Below are 21411 nucleotides of genomic sequence, written 5' to 3'. Positions count from 1 at the left end.
GTTGGCGCAGGATAGAGCAGGGTTTAGGGCTGTTGTGCATAGGGTCGCTATGAGTCGCAAACGACTCGACGGCACATAACAAAAACAACAACAATCAGGGATACAAAAGGAAAACAAAGAATACAAAGAAAATGACAAAACACTCTTGCAAAAACCCATCATGCTTATGAATTAGAAGAATCACCACTGTGCAAATGCCAATACTATGAAAAGCAATCTACAAATACAGTGCCATCCAATCCAAGGAATGAAGAAAGTAAGCATCCACTTAATAAGGGATGAGACCCCAGATAAGCAAAGTAGTACTGAAGAAGAAAAACAAAGTGGAAGTCTCACACTGGCTGATGTCAAAACCTACTACACAAAACAGAAATCAGACAGTTCAGTGCTGGTACAGTAACAGAAACACAGGCCAGTGGAACAGAATTGAGAACCTAAACATGTCCAAACACCTAAGGACAACTAACCTTCAACAAGAGGCAAAATCCATTAAATGTGGAAAAAATCTGCCTCTAACAAATAGTGTTATCAAGAGGATATCTATTTGCATAAAATTGAAACAAACCCATACCCCACAAAATTTTTTAAAACTAACTCAAGATGAATCAAGTACTTATTATAAAATCTAAAATGATAAAGATCATCAAAGAAAAAAAATGGGCAAATTTATGAACCCTGATCAATAGTATAATTAGGATATCAATTAATTATAACTGAAAATGCACAAATAGTAGAGGATAAATTAGAAACTTGGGACTGTTGTTATGTGCTGTCAAGTTGTTTGCGACTCATAGCGACCCTATGTACTACAGCCCTAAACCTTGCTCTATCCTGTGCCAATCTCATTGCCTCTGACACACCCATCCCGATTACCCCAGTCACTGAATCAATTCACCTCATAGAGGGTCTTCCCCTCCTGTGCTGTCCCTCCACTCTGCCCAGCATGATGTCCCTCTCTAAAGACCTGTCTCTCCTTACAACATGTCCAAAGTATGTCAGACAAAGCCCCAGAATCCTTGCCTCCAAGGAGCAGCCTGGTTTAACCCTCTCTAGGATGAATCTGTTTGTTTTCTTGGCAGTCCATGGTACATTCAATACTCTTCTCCAGCACCACAGCTCAAAGGCGTCAATTCTCCTTCTATCCTCCCTAGTCATTGTCTAACTCTCTGATGCATAACAAGTGATTGCAAAAACCATGGCCTGTATCAGGCGCACCTTAGTCTCCAGAGAGACACCGTTGCTCTTGAGTACTTTAGAGAGGTACCTAACCGCAGACTTTCCCATCGCAATACGTTTTTTATTTCCTGGCTACTGGTGCCAAGAGTGTTGACCGTGGAGCCGAGCTGACTGAAGCTGTGAACAATCTCAATCTCTTCTACCGATTGGTCCAGTGGTGAGAATTTTTGTCTTCTTGACATTGAGCCTCAGTCCATACTGAAGGCTGCAGTCCTTGACCCTCTGCAGCAAGTGCATGAGTTCCTCCTCAGTTTCAGCGAGCAGGGTTGTGTCATCTGCATAACGCAGATTGTTGATAGATCGTCATCGATGAGCCTTCTTTCAATCCTAATGCAACATTCTTGTTCATATAGTCCAGATTCTCAAATTATTTGCTCAGCATATAGGCTGAATATATGTGGAGGAAGGATACAACCCTGACACACACATTTTATGATTTTAAACTGTGCAGTATCCTCTTGTCCTAATTCACTACAGCCTTTAATATGGATTATATCTCAACATTAGAAAAACAAAACTCCTCACCCCAGGACCAACAGGCAACATCATGATAGATGGAGAGAAGGCTGAAGGTGTCAGTGAGCTCATTTTGCTTGGAACCACAACCAACACCTATGGGTAGCAGCGGTCAAGAAATTAAAGCATGTGGCTGCACTGGGAAAATATGCTATCAAAGACCTCTCTTCAATGTGCTTTGAAGTTTAAAGTGCAAAACAGAAAGGATGTCAGCAGTATAACTAAGATGTTATGCTCCAAGTCAGAGTTTGTCGAACGTTGCCAGGGTAACCCCAAGGCCACTCCTCTCTATTCACCTGAAACCACAAGGGGTTCTGACTCAAGGCAATAAGTGAGTGTGTGTCATGTGCATGTGAAAAGGTGGACAATGAATAAGGAAGACCAAAGAAGAAATTATGCCTTTCCACTGCAATGTTGGCACAGAGTACTGGCAAAGACTGCCAAAAGAACAAACAGATCTGCAACCAGAGTGGTCCAGAGAGGGAAGGATGGTCAAACTTGGTCTCACATATTTTGGGCATGTTGTCAGGAGGGACTTGAAAAAAAGACAACATGTTGCGAAAAGCAGAGGAGCAGAGAAGAAGACTGTGGATGAGATGGATTGACACAATGATTGCCACAATGGGCTTGTGCATGGTGGAGGCCATAAGGATGAGGCAGGACAAGGTAAAGTTTAGATCTGTTGTTCACAGGGTCACTGTATTGTTGTTGGTAAGTGCCGTTGAGTATAACTCAGAGCAACTCTATGAACAGCTGATCTGAACCCTGTCCTATCCTACACCATCTTTATCATACCTGGCATATTTGAACACTGCTGCAGACACTGTATCAATCCATCTCGTTGAGGATCTTCCTCCCCTTTGCTGATCCTCCACCTGCACTCCATCTTTCCAAGTATGGTGTCCATTTCCAAGGAAAAACATTGCCTAAGAACATGACCAAAATATGTAAACTGAAGGTTAGCAATCTTTGCCTTCAAGTAACGTTCTAGTTGACAAAAAATATATAAATAAATAAAGTCGGTTTGTCCTTTTGGCAGTCCATGGGATATGTAGTACTCTCCTCCAACACCAAAGCTCAAATGCATCACTTTTTCTCCTGTCATCCTTTTTAATTGTCAGCTCTCAGAGGCATAGTAGGTGACTGCAAAGACTGTGGCTTGAATCATGAGCACTATGAGCATCATGTCAGTCTTTAAATTGCCATCATTGCTCTTCAGCTTGTTGGAAAGACCCCTGACAGCAGATTTCCCCAAGGCAGCATCTTTTGATTTCTTGACTACTAATACCAAGGGTGTTGATTGTGGATCCAAGCAAGATTAAATGGTTGACAATTTTAATTTTTTCCCCTCCATCTACCATGATGTTCCCCAATGGTGAGGATTTCTGTTCTCTTGATATTGAGAGGTAATCCATATTGAAGGGTATAGACCTTGATTATCTGCAGCTAGTACTTCAGGTCATGCTTGCTTTGTGTCATCTGCATAACACAAATTGTTGAACCTTTCTTCAATCTTGATGCCATACTTTCCTTCATAAAATCAAACCTCTCTAATGATTTGCTCAGCATACAGACTGAATAGGTATGGAGAAAGGATACAGCCCTAATGCACACTTTTCTTGGGTTTAAACCCTAGCTATATTACACAAACAACAGCTTCTTGGTCTAGGTATGAATTTCATATAAGCATAATTAAGTGGTCTGGACTTCTCTTGTTTCTCAATGCTTGTTATGATCCATTTGTTCAAATGCCTTCGCATAGCCAACACAAATAGACATTCTTCTAGTATTCTCTGCTTTCAGCCAAGACCTGGCTGATGTTAGCAATGGTATTCCTGTGCTATGCCACTTCTAAATCCAGCCTGAAGTTCTGGTAGTTCTCTGTCAACCATTGTTGGATGATCTTCACCAGTATTTTGCTTGCCTGTGGTATTAATGATGTTGTTTGATAATTTCCATGTTCTATTGGTTCACCTTTCTTGGTAACAGGAAAATATATAGATCTCTTCCAGTCAGTTAGCCAATGATCTAGGAAGGATCAAGAGAAGATGGAAGGGATACATTGAAATACTGTACAAAAAAGAACAGGTCAATACTAAAAAATTTCAGGAAGTATCATATGATAAAGAGCCAATGGTGATGAGGGAAGAAGTTCAAGCTGCAGTGAAAGCATTGGCAATAATAATAATAATGCCCCAGGAATTGATGGGGTACCAACAGGTGTGTTACAAATAAAAGATGCAGTCCTGGATTTGCTCACTAGTCTGTGCTAGATAATTTGGAAGGCAGCTACTTGGCCAACTGATTAGAAGACAGTCACTACGAGTGGTAGTTAACAGCATCTATCTATCTATCATCTATTTATCTATCTATCCATCATCTATCTTTCTATATCTATGTAACTAACTATAATTACATATCCATCATTGAAAACAAAAATGTTGAGCTGAGATTGGTTCAGTCTTGATTCATTGAACTATGATTTTTTGTCCCCACCATTTTTCCAAGGGTATGTTTGCCTCATGTGTGGTAGAAAAGTCTTGGGCTCAGGAGCCAAGAAGCTGAGCTTGAGCCTCAACTCCTGCCTGTGAAGCTGTGTGGTTTGGGGTACATTGCTTCATGCTTCAGTTTCTCTATCTTTGAAATGGGTGTGGTCATTTCCTCTTAGTCTCAGGACTAATGTGAGGGTCAGTGAGACCTGAACAGCTGGAGGGTTGGGGAACATCTGACCCTGTTGCCTTCACCTGTATTTCTCCCACAGGTGGTACCCAGGGTGGATTTCTCGGCAGCTGGCAGAAGACGTCCTGAAGAAGCAGAACTACCTGGGGACCTTTCTAATCCGAGAGAGTGAGAGTTCCCCTGGGGAGTTCTCTGTCTCTGCTAAGTGAGTGCTAACCTTGGGATGGGGTCTGGGGTCAGGAATAGGACAGTGTAAAGGACACCACTGAATGGAGGAAAAGGATCCCTGTAGGAAAGACAGCTAGGGTCATGGGAGTGACACCCAGCCCACGGTATGGCCCAGAGAAGGTAGCTTGGGGTGGGGTAGTCTGAGGGATTCAGACTTGAGCCTTAAATCCCAGGCTGAAGTCCTCAGGTCCCTCTCTTGGAAGGGATGAAGCTCGAGGTGCAAGGGAAAGAACACTCAGGGGTGGAGGGTCAGGAGAGATTGAACAGGGTGGTCATCAGGATGTGTTCTGGCAAGTTCTCACCACACCCACAGCCATGCCCACTCTGAGCCAGGCCATTTGGGTTGGAATTCTGGCTCTGATAGTTACAAAATGCGTGACCTTGGACAAGTCTCTTAATTTCTCTGTACTGGTTTGCTCACATGGGTTATCGCAAGGAATCAAGAGTTAGCTCATTTCTTTAAAGCAATTAGAACCATGCTTGAATTGAAACAAGTGACCACAGCAGAAGTGCCTGGCACAACAGTGCCTTCTTGGGACTGACATGATGAGACACACGACCAGGAGCTTATTGTGGAGAAACCAGGAGGTGGTGGAGGAACAGATAAGCCAATAGCATGGGGACTGCCTGACCTGGCAAGGCTGAGTTGGCTCTTGAAACAATAGGGAGCCATTGAGATGAAGAGCAGTGTAAGCCAATCCATGTGTTTAGCAGATCCCCCTGGTTGCAGAGAAAAGACTGGGATGGTGATCCAGGCAGGAGTTAGTGTTGTCTCAGCGTGAACTACAAGTCCAGTGGCTCATCCAACAGGCAGGCATATCTGTGAAGAAAGCCAGCTAAGCCATCACCCAGGGCTGCTGGGATATGATCCAGCCGCTGCCAGTAGAAACACTGTTTGTGTCAGTCCCCTGCTACCACCGCAGCTGTCACTCAGGTACTGGCTGCAAGTAGGGGCCTGGCCTCTGGAACCACTGCTGTCCATTGCTGTGTCTGCTTCCCTGGATGTTAGGGGTGATTCACAGCAAATGGCTTGAGAGTTTTCTACAGTGTATCCAAACACAGGACTTTAACAGTTAGAACTGGGCCAGAAGTAAAGTGTGAGAGTGATGAGATTGAGTACAGGCCCAGTCAGGGGCAGCGTGTGTGGTTCTCTGTAGCTCCAGTCTGCCTACACTGGCCACATTGTGCAGATAGGTTCAATCAACTTGATTTTCGAGCCATTTTGACCCAATGTGCAGGGAACCGCCCCACGGGGCTCTGTAGGCTGTGATCTTTATGGTGGCAAATTATGTCTTCCTCCACAGAGCAACTGAACGGGTTGGGACCACCAATCTTCCAGTGAGCAGCCTAGCACCTCACTGTTTCACTGCTGGGTTCCTTCAGTGGTGGATTGAGGGTTCTTATTTGCCAAAATCTTTTCTGGGTGAAGAAGTGCCACCATCTAGACTCTAGGACGCAGAAGAGGAGGAGCCTGGGCTTTATTCCCAAGAATAAAGCCCCCTCCAGGTGAGCTAGTGTGGCATTAAGTGCCTCCTGGAACCCACCCAAAGCTAAGATAGCAAAGCAGGGATAGAGGGTGTTTGAACTACTTAAGGAGCCTGAGCAGGAGGTGCTCCTCATCAGCACCGCAGCCCTCTCTTTGGAGCTTCCCTACTTAAGCTCTGTCTCTATTCAAACCTAAATACTTCAGCTTCCTGAATTTGCTCAAGGCATTTTGACTCCTACATTTATTATACCCTGATTGTGGGTTAGCCACTGTGCAAGGCCCTGGGGTTACAGTGGAATCATTCCAGACCAGAATCAGGCATCACAGAGTGGGGATATCTGACCTGGGCCCTGAAGCATAAGTAGGAGTTCGGTCTATAAGGAAATGAGAGGCTTTGTCAGGCACATGGAACAGCACATGCAAAAACCCAGAGGTAGGCAGTGAGGGGCACGTATGGATATCAAAAGTTGTATGATAGGGGAGCTCTGGTGGCCTAGTGGTAAGAAGCTGCAACTACAATCCCAGAGGTGCACGGTTCGAATCCACCAGGTGCTCTGCCGGGGAAGGAGGGGCCATCTCCTCCTGTACCAGTCAGATCTGATTTGACGGTACACGCACACAAAAATAAAAAAAATTAAAAAATTTTTAAAAATTAAAAAAAAAAGTTGTATGATGAGAGAGGAAATGGGCAGTATTAGCGAGTACAGAATAATTCTTGAGCAGAGGAGTGCTGGGAAGCAATTTTGTTCTAGGAAAGAGTCTAGAGTTTTCCCCAAAACAAATCCTGATAAATGTTCCCCAGCCTCTCTCTCAAGGCTTGTAAGTCAAGTCTTCCAAAGTCTGAACAAGCAAGATCCACGGGCTCAGAGGCTGTGGCCTGCACAGTGCCACCAGGTGGTGCCCTTGACCGTCAGCTTCTTTCTTACCTAGGCCAAGGCTCCTGGGTCCTGTTCCCACCATTGTCCCATCCTCTCTCAACAATTCAACTAATTTGAACCATCTCAAAGCTGACCCTCGGAGGCTGTAAATTGCATAACAGGAGATTATCCATTTGTCCTTACAGAATGGTTGGTGATCAAGGGGTCTTTAATTTACAGCTCATACAACCCACTGATGTTTAACCATGGGCAGGTTACTCTCCAAGTCTCATCTGCACTCTGCAAATGAAGATCCTTATCAAATGCCTGGACTGGTGCCTGGCACATAGTAAAGTGTTCAATAAATTCTCATTAAAGTAATTATCACTACATTGTTCCCAAGTGTCACAGTCTGAGGGCTCATCAACTCTTCTTCAAGCCTCCCTTCCCATGAATAATCAGGCTCTTAGAGTGAGCTCATACTGCTTCTTGGCCTTGTGTTGTGTGAGCCAGGCAGTCCCAGGCCATGCTTGGCTGTTACATCCTCTGTGGAATGGGGATGCAGGACAGTGGACCCCGGGTACTATTGGCAGAGGGCCAGGCTGGGAGACACCTGTGTGAGGGCCTCTGTGCCTCGTGGTCCTGGCTGTCAGGGATTCCTGCCCACCCCTTCCCCACAAGAGGCAGCTCATACACATGCCAGCCAAATCAAGCTATCAGAGAGAGGTTTGGGGTCTGCAGGGAAACAATGTTTGATAAGGAGGAGAGTTGGCCTGGAGCACCAGAATGGGGGCCACACTCTTTTCCCCACACTTGACCCAGGCCTCAGGGAAGGGGTTTGCTTCCACCCATGCTGGTAAGGACTCTCAGTGAAGCACACGATTGCTCAGCCCATGCGATCCACAGAGCTGCTGAGTACCACCATGTTGACTCTGTGCATTACTCAGAAAACAGTAAGGTCTTCATCCTTCAAGCCTACATTCCACAGGTGGCAGACAAAATGCAAATTCTGTAAAATCTTGGGAGATGAGAAAGGCTTTGGAGAAAATGAGCAGTGGAGGGAGTAGGAGTAAAGGAAGCTGTGGCTTTAGGCTGAGAAGGACTCACAGCAAAGACCAGACAGAAGTAAGGACTTGGAATCCAGTTTTCAGATAAGAACTATGGTGACTTGTCCAGAGTTATCCAGCCAGCAGCATCCAAACAGTGTCTATGGCCCTCTGGACCTGACAGCCCCTTTGTCCTCTGTCTGCTGCCGTAGGTCCCAAAGGCCCAGCAGGAACATCACCCGTGGCCACTCTCCTCCACTGGGTCACTCAGCATCTTTCTCTAAACTGCTATAGTATAGTCAGTTCTGCACCTCCCCTTCTGCAGAGATGCAAACAAGGTCTTCCCAGTGGGGACCACTCAGCAGGTAGGGCATGCCCACATAACCAGTTGGGACACTCAGGGACTCAAGGTGCTTTCTGGCTAGGCAGGAGTGCTAATCTCCTCTCTTCTCTGCCCCACCCCACCTCTCTTTCCCTGCCTGGGCTGCCACCATCACCTTTGCTGTCGCTGCAGTTGCTACCACCACTAGGCCAGAAAAACCTGCCTGGCAGGATCTTCTAGTGGCAGGTCAAGGCCCAACCAGATCCTGGGGCATTCAAGCAACTCCAACAGCTCATCCCTCATCTCCATGAAAGTGAGGGTCAGACGAGAATAAGAACACAGCCACACTGCTCAGAGACACAGGGATATAGTGACTCACAGACACGGGGACATATAGAGACACAAGGTCACATAGAGACACACAGACATGGAGACATACACAGATGTGGAGACATACAGAGATACACAGAAACAGGGACATATACAAACACAGTCATGGGGACATATAGAGACACACAGACACATAGAGACACAGGGACACATGCAGACACATAGACATGGGGGCATATAGAGACACAGGAACACATACAGACACAGGGACATATAGAGACACTCAGACACGGGGACAATAGAGACACACAGATACAGGGACAACAGAGACACAGGGGCATACACAGACACAGGAACACATACAGACACACAGACACAGGGACACACATATACAGACACACAGACATGGGGGCATATACAGACACACAGACATGGGCACATATAGACACAGATATGAGGACATATAGAGACACATGGACACATACAGACACACAGATAAGGAGACATACACAGACACACAGACATGGGGACATATAGAGACACACAGACACAGGGACATATATACACACAGAGATATGGGGACATATAAAGATACAGGATACATACAGACACACAGAGAGACATATACAGACACACAGACATGGGGACATAAAAGAGATGCAGAGACATGGGGATATATACAAATATCCAGACATTGGGGCATATACAGACACAGGGACACATACACACAGACATGGACACATGTAGAAACACTCAGACATGAGGACATATACAGACATGGGCACATATAGAAACACAGGGTCACATATAGACACAAAGATATGGGCACATATGCAGACACACAGACATAACATAAGACACACAGGTACACAAACGGCCAGCACTTGTGCAGACACAGAAGCACACAAATGTCCTACTCCAGATGTTTCCTACCTTGCCAGCCCCAGGCTTGCACTTCTAGCTCCTCCCCATCCTCTCTAGCTGACTGAACCGTCTATCCCAATGTCCCGCCTCCAGAGAGGAGTCATCTGAATTCAATTTAGACATGCTACCATGACAATCTACTCTAGGTCTGTGGACCTCATAAGGTGACCCTTATTGGAGAGGCTCCATCTGAGTGCTTCTTGAGGGGCCTAAGTATGTCCTAGGCCAAGAATCAGCAGGAGAGGAATTGCCCTCTTCCAAAGGGCACAACATGGGGCTGGGCTTGGTGATGCTGACAGAGATGTTGAATTGGCAGGTCATCAATGGTGAGATGTCTCACATGTCTCAGATGGAGCAGTCGCTGGGTAAGGGAGTTCAAGAGCAGAGACCTTGCCTCCATTATTAAGAGCTGGCAGCATTGTGGATCCCAGCCTTCACCCCTACAGGCCCCGTAATGAAAGCCAGGGAAAGAACCGCCGCTTTGTGAGTCCGTGCCAGTGAGGCACAGTGTATACATATTCTCGAGCTCTCAAGTCCTAAGTGTTGAAATGCCCAAACCTATTTCCTGGCCTGGCACTGGGCAGCTGTGTTCCTTGGCCACAAGGCTGAAGGTATTTTCTGGATGTGATGGTGGTGAGAACCAGCTCCCTTTGCAGTGTAGGGGACAGGTAGAGGCAGCGTCAGGTCTCAAGTCAGGACCCCTATTTGGTGGAGAGCCCAGAGTCACAGGGAACAGAACAGTCTCCAAGAGCAAAGCATCCTGGGAAAGCTGGAGGCCGGAACTGAGCTGGACTGGGCCCAGCTGTGTCTGTATAATGTGGGCCAACTACTACCTCTCTACTCGTCTCTAGCCTGCCCTGAATTTGGTGTCGGACATAAAACCCATTAGGAAAAGTGGTTTACAAGAGAGTGTTATACAAAGGACCAAGGGACTAGGAAGTCCAATCCTGACTATGGGCCTTGGAGAAGGCTTTTCAGAGGATAGCCATTTTACTTGTGTCATGGCTAGAGAAGAATCCTTTGTAGCTATAATAAAATACGAAGTGGAGAGAAGGTTCTGGGTGGTTTGAAGTCCTTGACTTTACCACAACATAGGACCCTTCTCTTTCCCCAGACATATACTTGAACGGATCTTTACCTTCTGTCTTTAGCAAGGCAGCACTCCAGCCACAAGGCTGACAGCGAGAAGGGATGCCTGGACAAAGACAGGGAAGAGGAAGCAGTCTGAACTTCCAGGGCCACAGGCTCAGCCCTCAGAGTAGCTTGGGCTACACAACCGTGTCCAGAATGCTCAGACAAGATTTTTATGTAGAGCTCTGAGGAGAGGGTTGGTTCTCATTGGGCCCAACTGTGAACAAAATCACCATTTCCACACTGACAGACATTGGCAGGGCCACCTTCTTCCCCCAGGGAAAAGCAGGTGTCCTAACCAGTGCTGTGTTGGTTGGATGTGGATGTTCTTTTGTAGCCTAGGGTAGCCCGTTAACCAGCACTATAAGTCCAAAGACCTTAGCTTCCCTTGCCGTTGTCAAATCCCACATGTTGGGGACTGAGACTGGAGAAGGTTGCTGGGTTGTGGGTCCAGGCTAGTCTGACCTCAAGGAAGTTAAGGTGTGGCTCTGTGGGTAGGGAGGCAAGGCATGAAAACAGCTTGCAAAGTACAACTGGACTTGAGGCTAGAGGATCTGGGGCAACTGTTGTCATGTGATGACAACCGGTTGAGAAAGGTAATAGTAAAATGCTCACATACACACTCAGACGTGGCTCCCGCTCCATCTGTTCTTGCTATGTGGCTCCAGCCAGCTCATGACTCTGCTTTCTGTTGGCCTCAGTTTTCACACTGTGCAAAGCTGGCTTCTCCTGGGCCAAGAGAGAGGCCAGCCATCCTTGTAGGAGGGAGAGGCCACAATGGCCACACTCTAACCTGCAAGACACCACCCCATTCGAGCCCTGATGAACCTGGCCCAGACTGGAAGTGCGGGCAAGTCGTTCTGCCCAATCCTGTCATTCAGACTCTGGAAGCTAGCCAGCATGTGCAAGGCCATCTTCTCAACTGGAGTAGAAGGTACTGGGGATTGTTCTGAGCACAATCAATCTGAGCCTGGGCAAACAATGGCAATGGAGGTGGGGGAACGGGTAAAGACACCCATTGGCTGAGTCACTGGATGGATGGATGGATGGACGGATGGATGGATGGATAGATGGATGGAGAGAGAGATGGAGCGAGGTACGATAGATAGATAGATAGATAGATAGATAGATAGATAGATAGATAGATGGAGCAAGGTAGGTAGGCAGGCAGGCAGGCAGGCAGACAGACAAAGAATGAGATTTGTGGCATTTCCTTAGGGCCAAATCTGGGGTCTGAGGCCAATATTTTATCCATAGAAGGATCCTGACAGAAAGCATCCAATATGTTTTTTATGAGGGTCCTCTTAGTCTCACCAAAAGGACACTCTTAAGGTCCATATCCAAGGAATTTGGAGATCTATGAGGGATAGAAATGGAATGTCAGGGCTGAGAGGGATGTCAAATAGGTGGGAGCATAGATGCTGTGAAATTCACATTTTCACAGAAGAGCCCATTTGTTTTGTGAATAAATAAACCATAGTCAGCATCTTCCAGTTAGGGATCCAGAGAAGTGAAGTCACACAGGAAAAGTGGCCAGATTAGTGGCCCTGTCCAGAGACATCCTTTGCCAGAAGTGTGTCAAGGTTGCACACAGGGCCAGCCAATGGAGTCTCAAGTCCACCCTCCCTCACTGAGAGATCTTCTTCCAGGTTGTGGGGCGGGGCACAAACATCTGGGGATCTGGGCTGTGCAGGGCCCTGGGAGAGGCACTGGGCCCACCTGAGGCAGCTTGGTCCTTGCCCTCAGCTACGGGGATCAGGTGCAGCATTTCAAGGTTCTACAAAAAGCCTCAGGAAAGTACTTTCTGTGGGAAGACAAGTTCAGCTCCCTCAATGAGATGGTTGACTTCTACCGCACCACCACCATCACCAAGAGCCGGCAGATCTTCCTTCAGGACAAGGATCCCCTGCTTGAGGTAGGTAGGCAGGTGGGAGGACAGGCCAATATCCAGGACCAACCCCTCTGCAGAAAGACAAGAATGGAGCACCAGCCTCAAGCCATTCTTCCTTCCCCAGCAGTCAGGGCTACAGTGGTGTTCACAGAATGGGAAAGGAGATGAGAAAAGAAAAGGATGGCACAGAATGAAAGTCCTATGCAAGTGCTTGTCTTGGGGTATCAACAAGGCCTGGAACTGGAGGTCAGTGGGGCGCAGTGTGGCCTGTGGGAAGTCTGGCCATGGGGTCCACTGACCTACTTTCTTTTCCTCACAGTCCCTCCAGGCTTCCTTTGCTCAGGCCCTTTTGATTTCTCAGCCCAGGACCCCTCACAGATCAACTTCTGCCAAGGCGACATCATCAAGGTTCTGGAGACCCAGGACACCAACTGGTAGCAGGGTCGGCTCTGTGGGCATGTTGGCTTCTTTCCACGGAGCTATGTGCAACCAATGCACTTACGGCAGATGGGCTTCCAAGGCAGGACCATTTCCCAGGAGAGACTGAGGCCTGGGAGTAGGCTGAGAATATGGCTTGTCCAGGTCTCACAGGCTGGACTTGGGGCTCCTGACTCCAGGCCACTAAACCACACTGGACCATAAACTGAGCCCCAAACACCACCTAACTGACAGAAGCAGTTCCCCAGAACTGCCTGCTTGCTTCTGTCTCATTGGCCCCAGCTGTGTGACATCATAAAGTTGTATAGCCACAGATCCCACCCATCCCAGCAATCTCCTCTCCACAGAGGGCTAAGAACCACTGCAGATTCAACCCTGGATTGGACAGTGGGCTCACTAAAGGTTCACCCTGCACTGGGCCTACCTGGACCTCCCTCAGAAAAGCCACTTGATTTGTTCAGGCTGAGGGAGACATGCTCCTCCGTCCTCCTTCAGCAAGTTATAGGCACTTCTGAGGGACTTGATTCCCTAACCATGCAGCAGGGGACTTGGTTCACTGAGGTCAAGTAAGAGCTCAGGGAAGCTGGGTAGACAATAGAAGAGGATAGTGGAGGTCCCCTGGAGCCAAGGGGGTGAATATTCAAGATGGAGACACAGCTGGCATGCAGGTGGGGGTCCCAGTGGCACCACACCACAGGAGAAGGCAGGGTCTGCCTTAGCACTTTTGAGAGCATGAGTATCAGTGTGAGATTTGTACGTGGTGTATTTGTACGTGGGAGCTACAGATGGCTCTTGAGCAGGGGAGGGAGAGTCGTTTGGTAACAGGCAAGAGGGCAAAGCTTCTGAGCTGTTTGAGTGGGGCCTGGTGTTACAGTGAGAAGTCTCCTCAGCTTGGGCCCAGCTGCAGTCTCAGGGCTAGCCACAAGCTCTGGGCAATGCTGCTGTTCCTGCCCTGGACCCAAGTAGTAAAATAAAAGGCTTAAAATAAACCAATAAAAGCAGCAGAGCAACTGTAAAGGATAGACATCAGAAATCTCATTTTCTTTCCAATTATAACAACCTTGGTATTATTTTTGAAAAATCTATTCTTTTGCCTCTTTATCTCTCCCCTTCCCTAAGCCCTCCTAGTTTGAAGACTCTGGCTTGGATGATTTGGCCAACCCACAAGGAAGGGTCTGATTCCTCATTAGGGAAGGGGTGGCCTTGTGCACTGGGCAAAGCTTTCCCAAGTCTGCCCTGGTAGCCCTATCAGGCAAAGTAGGCATAGAAGAAGATGTTGACGCACATGAGGAGAATGGCATTGAAGCCACAAACTCTGGCCCAGAAAGCATACTTCTGTGACACTGAGCCATTACCTGGAAAAGTCAAAAAGAGAAAAGATGGATGAGGGGGTCAGGGCCACACCTGGCACCTCTGCTCTTCAGCAGAGGAAGAAAGCACATGTAGGTTCTGGAACTGACCTGCTTTGGCTTCCAAGGGCAGGGGCTGAGACAGGGTCCACCAAGTAAGATTCTCAATCTGCAAGAGGGGCAGGGGGATCCAGTCAGGATCAGGGGTCAGTGGTAGAAATATGGCAGCTGAGTTAGAAAAGGGACAAGGGTAAGTACTAAGGTTAGGGGTCAAGGGCTAGAAAAATCCTGACTAGAGAGCATCAGGTATCAGAGCCAAAGCCTGTCAGAAATTGAGCATTTAAGGTGTGGAGTCAGAACCAAGCACTGATGAGCTATGAAAGCTCTGGGGGTAGAGCTGGATGGAAATCTCACCTGAGCTCCCTGAGGAGCTGCTGTCAGCAGGCTCACCAGCACCACCACAGCACTGCTGAGTCCAAAGAGGGCCACAGCAAAGTGCAGGTAGTGGATGCTGACAAGCAGAGCTGGCCGCGTCTCCGGGGTGCCGCACGGAGGTGCTGGGTGCAAGAACTCCAGGACTAACCGTCCAGCGCCCACAATTAGCCCCACTATCAGGCCCCAGAAGGCCCCCTGGGAGAGAAGGGGAGGGCAGGTGAAGTGGATGAGAAAGAATAGGGTCCCTTCAGTGCACAGGGAGTAGGTGGAGCATTAGGAATGGAAAGGCTGATAGGGCACCCCACACCCTTTCCCTACCTCCCACACCATACTCCCACCTGTTCATTGGCACGCTGCCAGAAGATGCCCAGGACAAAGACTGCCGTCACAGGGGGTGCTAGTGAGCTGGTCACTGACTGCATGTAGATGAACAGCTGCCCACTGTTAGAACCCTGCAGGATGGGGATCCAGGCCACGCTCACGCCAATGAGAACCACAATGACCAGCCTGGGGGCAGCACAGGGAGTGGGGTGGGGGAGGGCTGAGCTTGCAGCCTCCTTCTGTCCCCCAGCCACCTATGACCACCTTGGTACTCCCTGACCATCACTGGTGCAGGGCCCCCCTTAGGCATCCATCTTCTCCTTCAGGGCACCTTGCCACCCCACTGCCACCTCTGAGCTCCTCTGTTTACTTGTTTGTAGTGTTTTTGGCCCAGGAAGTGCCAGGAGGAGGAGCTGTGGCTGAGCCCACAGCAAGGACTCAGGAAGCAGTGCCCCCATCCAGGCCAGGTCAGCCTCCTCACCCTGCCCTCTGTCCATCCTTCAGCCTTTGATATCAGCCCATGCTAGCTGCAGGCCAGGCCTGTGCTTAGGTTAGAAATTGGACTTTAAAAAAAAAAATTGAACTTAGTGCTGCTCCACAGCCCAGCTACCTCTCCTTTCCACTCCTGCCTGTCCCCACCTGGGTGGAAAGAAACTTTTCACAGCAAGCCCCACACATTCTTTCCTGCAGCCCATGTGGTCAAGGCCCCAAGTTGAAGGCCCTGGCTTGGGCCCTGACCTGACCAGCAGCATGGGCCCTACCAGAGCTCAGGATTGAGGCAACAAAGTGGATGGAATTATCACTCTGCATCCAAGGCCAGGTAGAGCCTACAGGAGACCTGCAATACAGGCTGGTTTCCTAGAAAAGAGAGCTTCCAAGCCTTGGAAAGGTATGGGGCTAGCTAGGGGTCCTCAGCTTAAGCTGCTCCACCCTAGATGAGCATCTCTCACCCCTGAGGTGAAGAGGGGTAAGGCCCTGGGAGACAGTCACAATGGCTGGGGCAGCAAATTATCTTCCAAGTTGGTCCTCTCTCCCACCTGCTTTTCTTTCCTTCCAGGCCCGAGGCAGAGGTGGAGGAAAGAGGTGTTCCCTGATTAATTAAAGCTAATTAATCCCTAGCCTGGTGGACAGGCAGTCCACCTGCCTGCCTGCCTTGTGTGTACACACACACACACACACACACACACACACACACACAGTTCAAAGGAGCTTCTAGACGTTGCTCCACTGCTCCTCTTCTAAGGCCATTTTCCTTAGAGTCTGATTGGTCACACTAGACCTTATCAGAGAACAGGCCCAGGAAGCAGATGGTTGAGGCAGGAGGAAGCTGAGCATGGTGTCTCAGTGCCAAGTGTTGGGGCCTATCCTAAAGGTTCAGTATGGAGAGGTGCTAACCCCACTAACACCAGCCCTGGCCCTTTCCCTTGCACTGGACTGGGAGACAGGAACAAGGACCCATAAAAGGCCAGAATCCCCTCCCCATCCAAGAGCTGGTGCCCTGCCTACAGGGTTCTGAGAGCAAGGCTGGTGAGGCCTGGAGAAACTTCGCTTTGCAGAGGAGGTGTGAAGGACAGTCAAAGGAAGGGGACCCAGTGGATGAACTGGGGGAGACCAGCTCAGGAGCTTGGGCTTGAGAAGCTGCAGGGAAAAAGCATGCCTCCAGGAGGCCAGGCAGTGGACAGAGGACCACTGGGTGGGAACTACAAGGGGCCAGAGGGACAAGGCCTGCACTGGACAGGACTGTCTGGAAGTGTTGGTAGCTGTCCTAATGCCTCAGAGGAACTGGTACCTGGCACATAGGAAACAGGAGTCCAAGGCCCTAGTCCTAGGATGCTGGAGCAAAGGGGACTGAGAGGGACCAGCAAGGGTCACTGAGTAGTGGCTCCTCTGGCCTACAAGCCACTGGGGAGAGCAGAAAACTGCAAGTGCCAGAAACATAAGGTGTGTTTGCATTCTACATGGTGGAGGGAGGAGCTCATGCTGCCTGAGATGGGTGTGTCCTGCAGAGTTATCCCAACAGAGGCCAGCTAGCACCCAGAGCAGCCAAGGGTGGCCCCTCTGAGTGCCAATGGCTAGTCAACAACAAGCAATAAACCCACATCCCTGCCCACCATGAGACTCCTCTAGGATTCTAAACTGGGAGGAGCCATCAGGCAGCCCTGCCCTTATAGAGTGCCTGAGTGGAGAGGATAGTAGGTGGTCACATTAGACCTGAAGTTCACATTTGCTGCATGGGAGTCTGCCATTGTCTAGTGTGGGGAAAGGCTCTTCCAGAGCTATCATAGAGGATTTCAAGGAGGAGGGGACCATTGAACAGAGAGAGTCTAGACTGTTCAGGGTGAATCATTCAATATGCAAGGGCTCCCTAGGGCCAGGAGTACAGGGGTCCTAGCAGCAACAAGACCCTTTCAGGAGCAGTTCAGAGTCATCAGACAGTGACAGCTCAGCTCTAGAAAGACAGCAATGCCTGGGATGAGTGCAGGAGTGACTGGTCTCAGCGGAGGGAAGTCAGCATCACAGAGCAGGGCCACATTCCTCTGTAAGGATCTGGGGAACAGAGCGATTTGAGAAGTGAGGCAGACAGGATTCTTGAGCTTTTTCTCTCCTCTCTTTCCTGGTATTTCTCAAAGCCCACTGCAGGCAGGGCCGTAGCCGCCAGGGTCCCAGCACCTGCCAGCCATACCGGCCCACCAGCAGCAACTCCCGCTCGCCAGCGCGGGGCCTCAGATGGCGCCAGATGTCCATGGTGAAGAGCGTGCTGCTGCTATTGAAGATGGAGGTCAGAGAGGACATAAGAGCTGCCATCATGACTGCAATCATCAGTCCACGGAGACCTGGAGGGCACAGGGGACAGCTGCAGAGACCCGGAGCCCACCACCTCGCTGTCCACCCGCACTGCCTCTGAGGCAGACCTGGCTGAATCCTTGTGCAGGCAGGAGGGTAGGAGGTTGTGGAAGGGGTACCCCTACCCCTTCAAAGGTAGGAGACTATAAAGGCTAGACTGCCTTCCGGATCTGCAGCTTGGGCCTGAAGTATGCCCGCAGTAAGAGTAATCACCGCAATTACCAGCTGGCTGCTCTGGTCAATGTCAGCCCTCTCACTTCTAAAGCACTTTGCAGTTGACAAAGCACTTTCAGAGCCATGACCTCACTTGAGAGAAGGATATGAACTCTTCTGTGTGGACTCACAGCACACCTCCCAGAGTAAAGCCTGCAGCAGTCCTTTGCTCAGAGGCCAGCTCTGGGTAAGGCTCACCTCAGCCACACCTCACAAGCCAAACCTTAGCCCCCAGGGGTCTGGGATCTCAACATGTTGCACATACTTTCTTTTTTGTGGTGTTATGGATGAGGAATACAGTCCACAAAAGGGGATAAAACAGTACCACAAAGAGTAGGGGTCTTCATATGTGAGTGAGGAGGTCCAGCGATGCAAAGCTTCTAGGAGTCACAGACTCCAGAGGCTGAGTGGGGACCACAGGATGCGAAGTATGTTTGATCCTCTCTGGTCCCAACCTGTCTCCAAACTTTTCCTTACACATATTGCAGTCTTCCTCCACCCCTGCAGTTTGTCTGTCTGTCTCCAACTCCCACCCCCACAATCAGATAAGCCTGAGACATCCTGCTCCCCAGCCCTCACGGACTAAGCCCTGAAGATGGCCAGGGCAGTGCCAGGTGCTTCATCTACTGGCCATGTGACTCCAGCCACTCTGTTCACTCTTTAGACTGGCTGGGAGAAGGGACAAGGGAGGGTGAGTTATGTCACCATTCTCGCCAAAATATTTCTCCATCTTCTTTCTCTTGCTCAGGATGATGGGTTTTTCCAATAGGGATCTTAAGACCTAGAAAAAGACTGTGTCTCGGGCCATTTACTGAATGACTGTTGGGTTTCAATGCTGGGTGGTTAGAGAGTCTTTCCAAAACAGAAGAGAAACGCCAGGCTCAGCGGGGAGAACTCACAGCATTTCCAAGTCTTGCAGGGGCACTTGTTAAATTTAATCCCAGCAACCATACTGAGGGGTAGGAGGAGTCATCATCTCCAATTTACAAGTGACAATAGTGAGCAGGGAAGTGATGTATGCCAAGTAATTCCACCAGCAAATGGTGCTGAGAACCAACACCAGCTCCAGGCACTCTGTCTGTCTGGGCCTCATCTCTGCAGGAGGAGGGAGAGGAAGCGCACACTTGTCCTCAGGCACTATTGAGATTACTCCAGTTCACAGAGATTCTGTGGACAGCAGATACTACGCCAGCCTCACCATCTCCTGTGCTTAAGTCAAATGTTGCAGTCACTGTCCATTCACATCACTGAAGGGATTCCTCTCCTTTGCTAACCTTCCACTCTTCCAACCACAATGTCCCCTTCCAAGGACTGGCCACTCCTGACAATATGCCCAAAGAGTGTGAGGTGAAGTCTCGCCATCGTTGCCTTTAACAATACCCTGAGTGCACTTCCTCCAACACAGATTTGTTTGTTCTTTTGGCAGTTCTCAGTATGTTCAATACCCTTCAACACAATTCAGAGGCATTGGTCTTCATTATTGATTGCCCAACTCTCACAGGCATCTAAAACTATTGAAAGCACGAAAATAATGGCCATGGCTTAAATTAGCCATGCCTTAGTCTTTAAAACTGGCATCATTGCTCTTTATCACTTTAAAGAAATCCTTGGCCCAGCAGATCCTCACCATCTCTGTGCAGACTCTACTTCCCAGCAGCGCCCTGAGGTGGCTAGAGGGGCGGGAGGGGCAGTGGACAGCCCAGGCTGGGGAGGTCTCTGCCTCCAGAACCTTCCTGGGCTGCTGCATCTGTGATGCTGCTGCTGGCTGAGGGATGGCAAGTGTGGCTGCCCAGCCTGTTGGGGCCTTGCCTGTGCCCATCTGACACCGGAAGAAAGAGCCAGACTTTCAGAGTCTGTTCTTATTGTCTTTTCAACAAGTGGGACCTCAGGGTATTCTGTATGTTCAGCAGAGAGTTTTCCGTGGCCTCCCCAAAGGGTGCTCCATCTCCGTGCTGGATTCTGATGATGCCACCACTTATCACATTGTGGTCCTGAGGCACACAGGTAATGGGGAAACACTAAAGCCCAGGTCCCCTTGATCATCGCCTCCATTAAATCCTTTCCCACGCTCACAAAGTGCAACAGTCTGGAAGTGCACCTTGTGGTGGCTTCAGTGATGACAGACAGATGTCATGGAAACACATTCAGCAATTTCTCAGTGAACCTGACAGACAAGATAATGACACCCACCTAGTGACATTATGTGTGACAGAATTAAATGACTAGGAAGAAAATTAAAGCCATTTTCCAATAATTTATGGCATTATCATCAACATAAAAATTACAGAGATTTACAGAGCCTCCTTCAAAGACTGAAGGCTGGAGAAGCTCCATGCCGCCTGAGCTCTGATGGGAGGACCAATAATTAGCATTTACAATGCAGGGTCCGTTCACACAGGATCGCTCTCCTGAATGCCTTTTCCACATGTGGATTTCTGGATGCAGCAAGATGATAAGCAAATACTAGCCCAAGGTGTAACAGGAAAATTCCATAGTTCCTGAAGTGAAGGAGAGGTCTAGTGCCTGGACAGACAAACGTGTCTGACTTTCTATACAAAGAAAACCACTAAACATTTCTGCAAGACAAAATAAAAGACAAAAAGAAACCAAAAAAAGTTCCCTTTTCATGGATAGGAAGACTCAATATTGTGAAAATGACCATAAGCAATCTATAGGTTCAATGTAGTCCCAATGCATACCAAATTCATTTTTCAAGGAGATCAAAAGGGAAATTGCTAAGTTTATTTGAAGAGAAAGGGGACATGAATAAGCAAAGCACTTTAGAAAAACAAAAATTAAATAGGAGACATAGCACTTTCTGACCTCAAAACCTACTACATAGTGGTAGTAACCAAAACTGTATGGTACTGCTACAATGACAGGCACATAGACCAATGGAACAGAATTGAAAACCCAGAAACGGATCCAACTCTTTATGGTCAACTGATACTCAACAAGGAAATATAACCTTTCAAATGGGGAAATGACAACCTCTTCAATTAATGGTGCTGGCAAAACTGGGCTGCTAGCTGCAGAAAGCTGAAAGAGGATCCACATCTCACACTATACACAAAAATCAACTCAAGGAGGATCAGAGACCTGGGAATAAAGCCCAAAGCCATAAAGTTCATCAGAAACAAACTGGGATCAAGCTTAGATGGCCTA

At 48.6% G+C, this 21411-nt stretch overlaps 2 protein-coding genes and 1 pseudogene across 5 annotated transcripts in view; 2 read left to right on the top strand and 1 right to left on the bottom strand.

Annotated features, from left to right (window-relative positions):
* Positions 1-13374, top strand: part of GRAP (GRB2-related adaptor protein) — a 29317-nt gene extending 15943 nt beyond the window's left edge. The window contains 5 exon segments of the mRNA XM_006903638.1: positions 4514-4636; positions 12502-12670; positions 12966-12990; positions 12993-13202; positions 13367-13374. Coding sequence (XP_006903700.1) covers positions 4514-4636; positions 12502-12670; positions 12966-12990; positions 12993-13202; positions 13367-13374 — 535 coding nt within the window.
* Positions 13375-14332: 958 nt separating this feature from the next.
* The window catches only part of SLC5A10 (solute carrier family 5 (sodium/sugar cotransporter), member 10), an 89167-nt gene continuing 82088 nt past the window's right edge, over positions 14333-21411 (bottom strand). For all 4 annotated transcript variants that reach the window (XM_006901195.1, XM_006901196.1, XM_006901198.1 and 1 more), the window contains 5 exons: positions 17873-18023; positions 15207-15375; positions 14848-15063; positions 14545-14602; positions 14333-14439 (listed from right to left, as the gene is read on the bottom strand). In XM_006901195.1, coding sequence (XP_006901257.1) covers positions 14333-14439; positions 14545-14602; positions 14848-15063; positions 15207-15375; positions 17873-18023 — 701 coding nt within the window. The remainder of the gene's footprint in view (positions 14440-14544; positions 14603-14847; positions 15064-15206; positions 15376-17872; positions 18024-21411) is intronic.
* Positions 18224-20748, top strand: LOC102863630 (annotated as a pseudogene).

This window comes from Elephantulus edwardii, unplaced genomic scaffold, assembly GCF_000299155.1.
Source record: "Elephantulus edwardii isolate Elephantulus edwardi_28Jun2011 unplaced genomic scaffold, EleEdw1.0 scaffold00314, whole genome shotgun sequence".
In the NCBI taxonomy this organism is placed as follows: Eukaryota; Metazoa; Chordata; class Mammalia; order Macroscelidea; family Macroscelididae; genus Elephantulus; species Elephantulus edwardii.
This window is presented reverse-complemented; position numbering and strand designations above follow the sequence as displayed.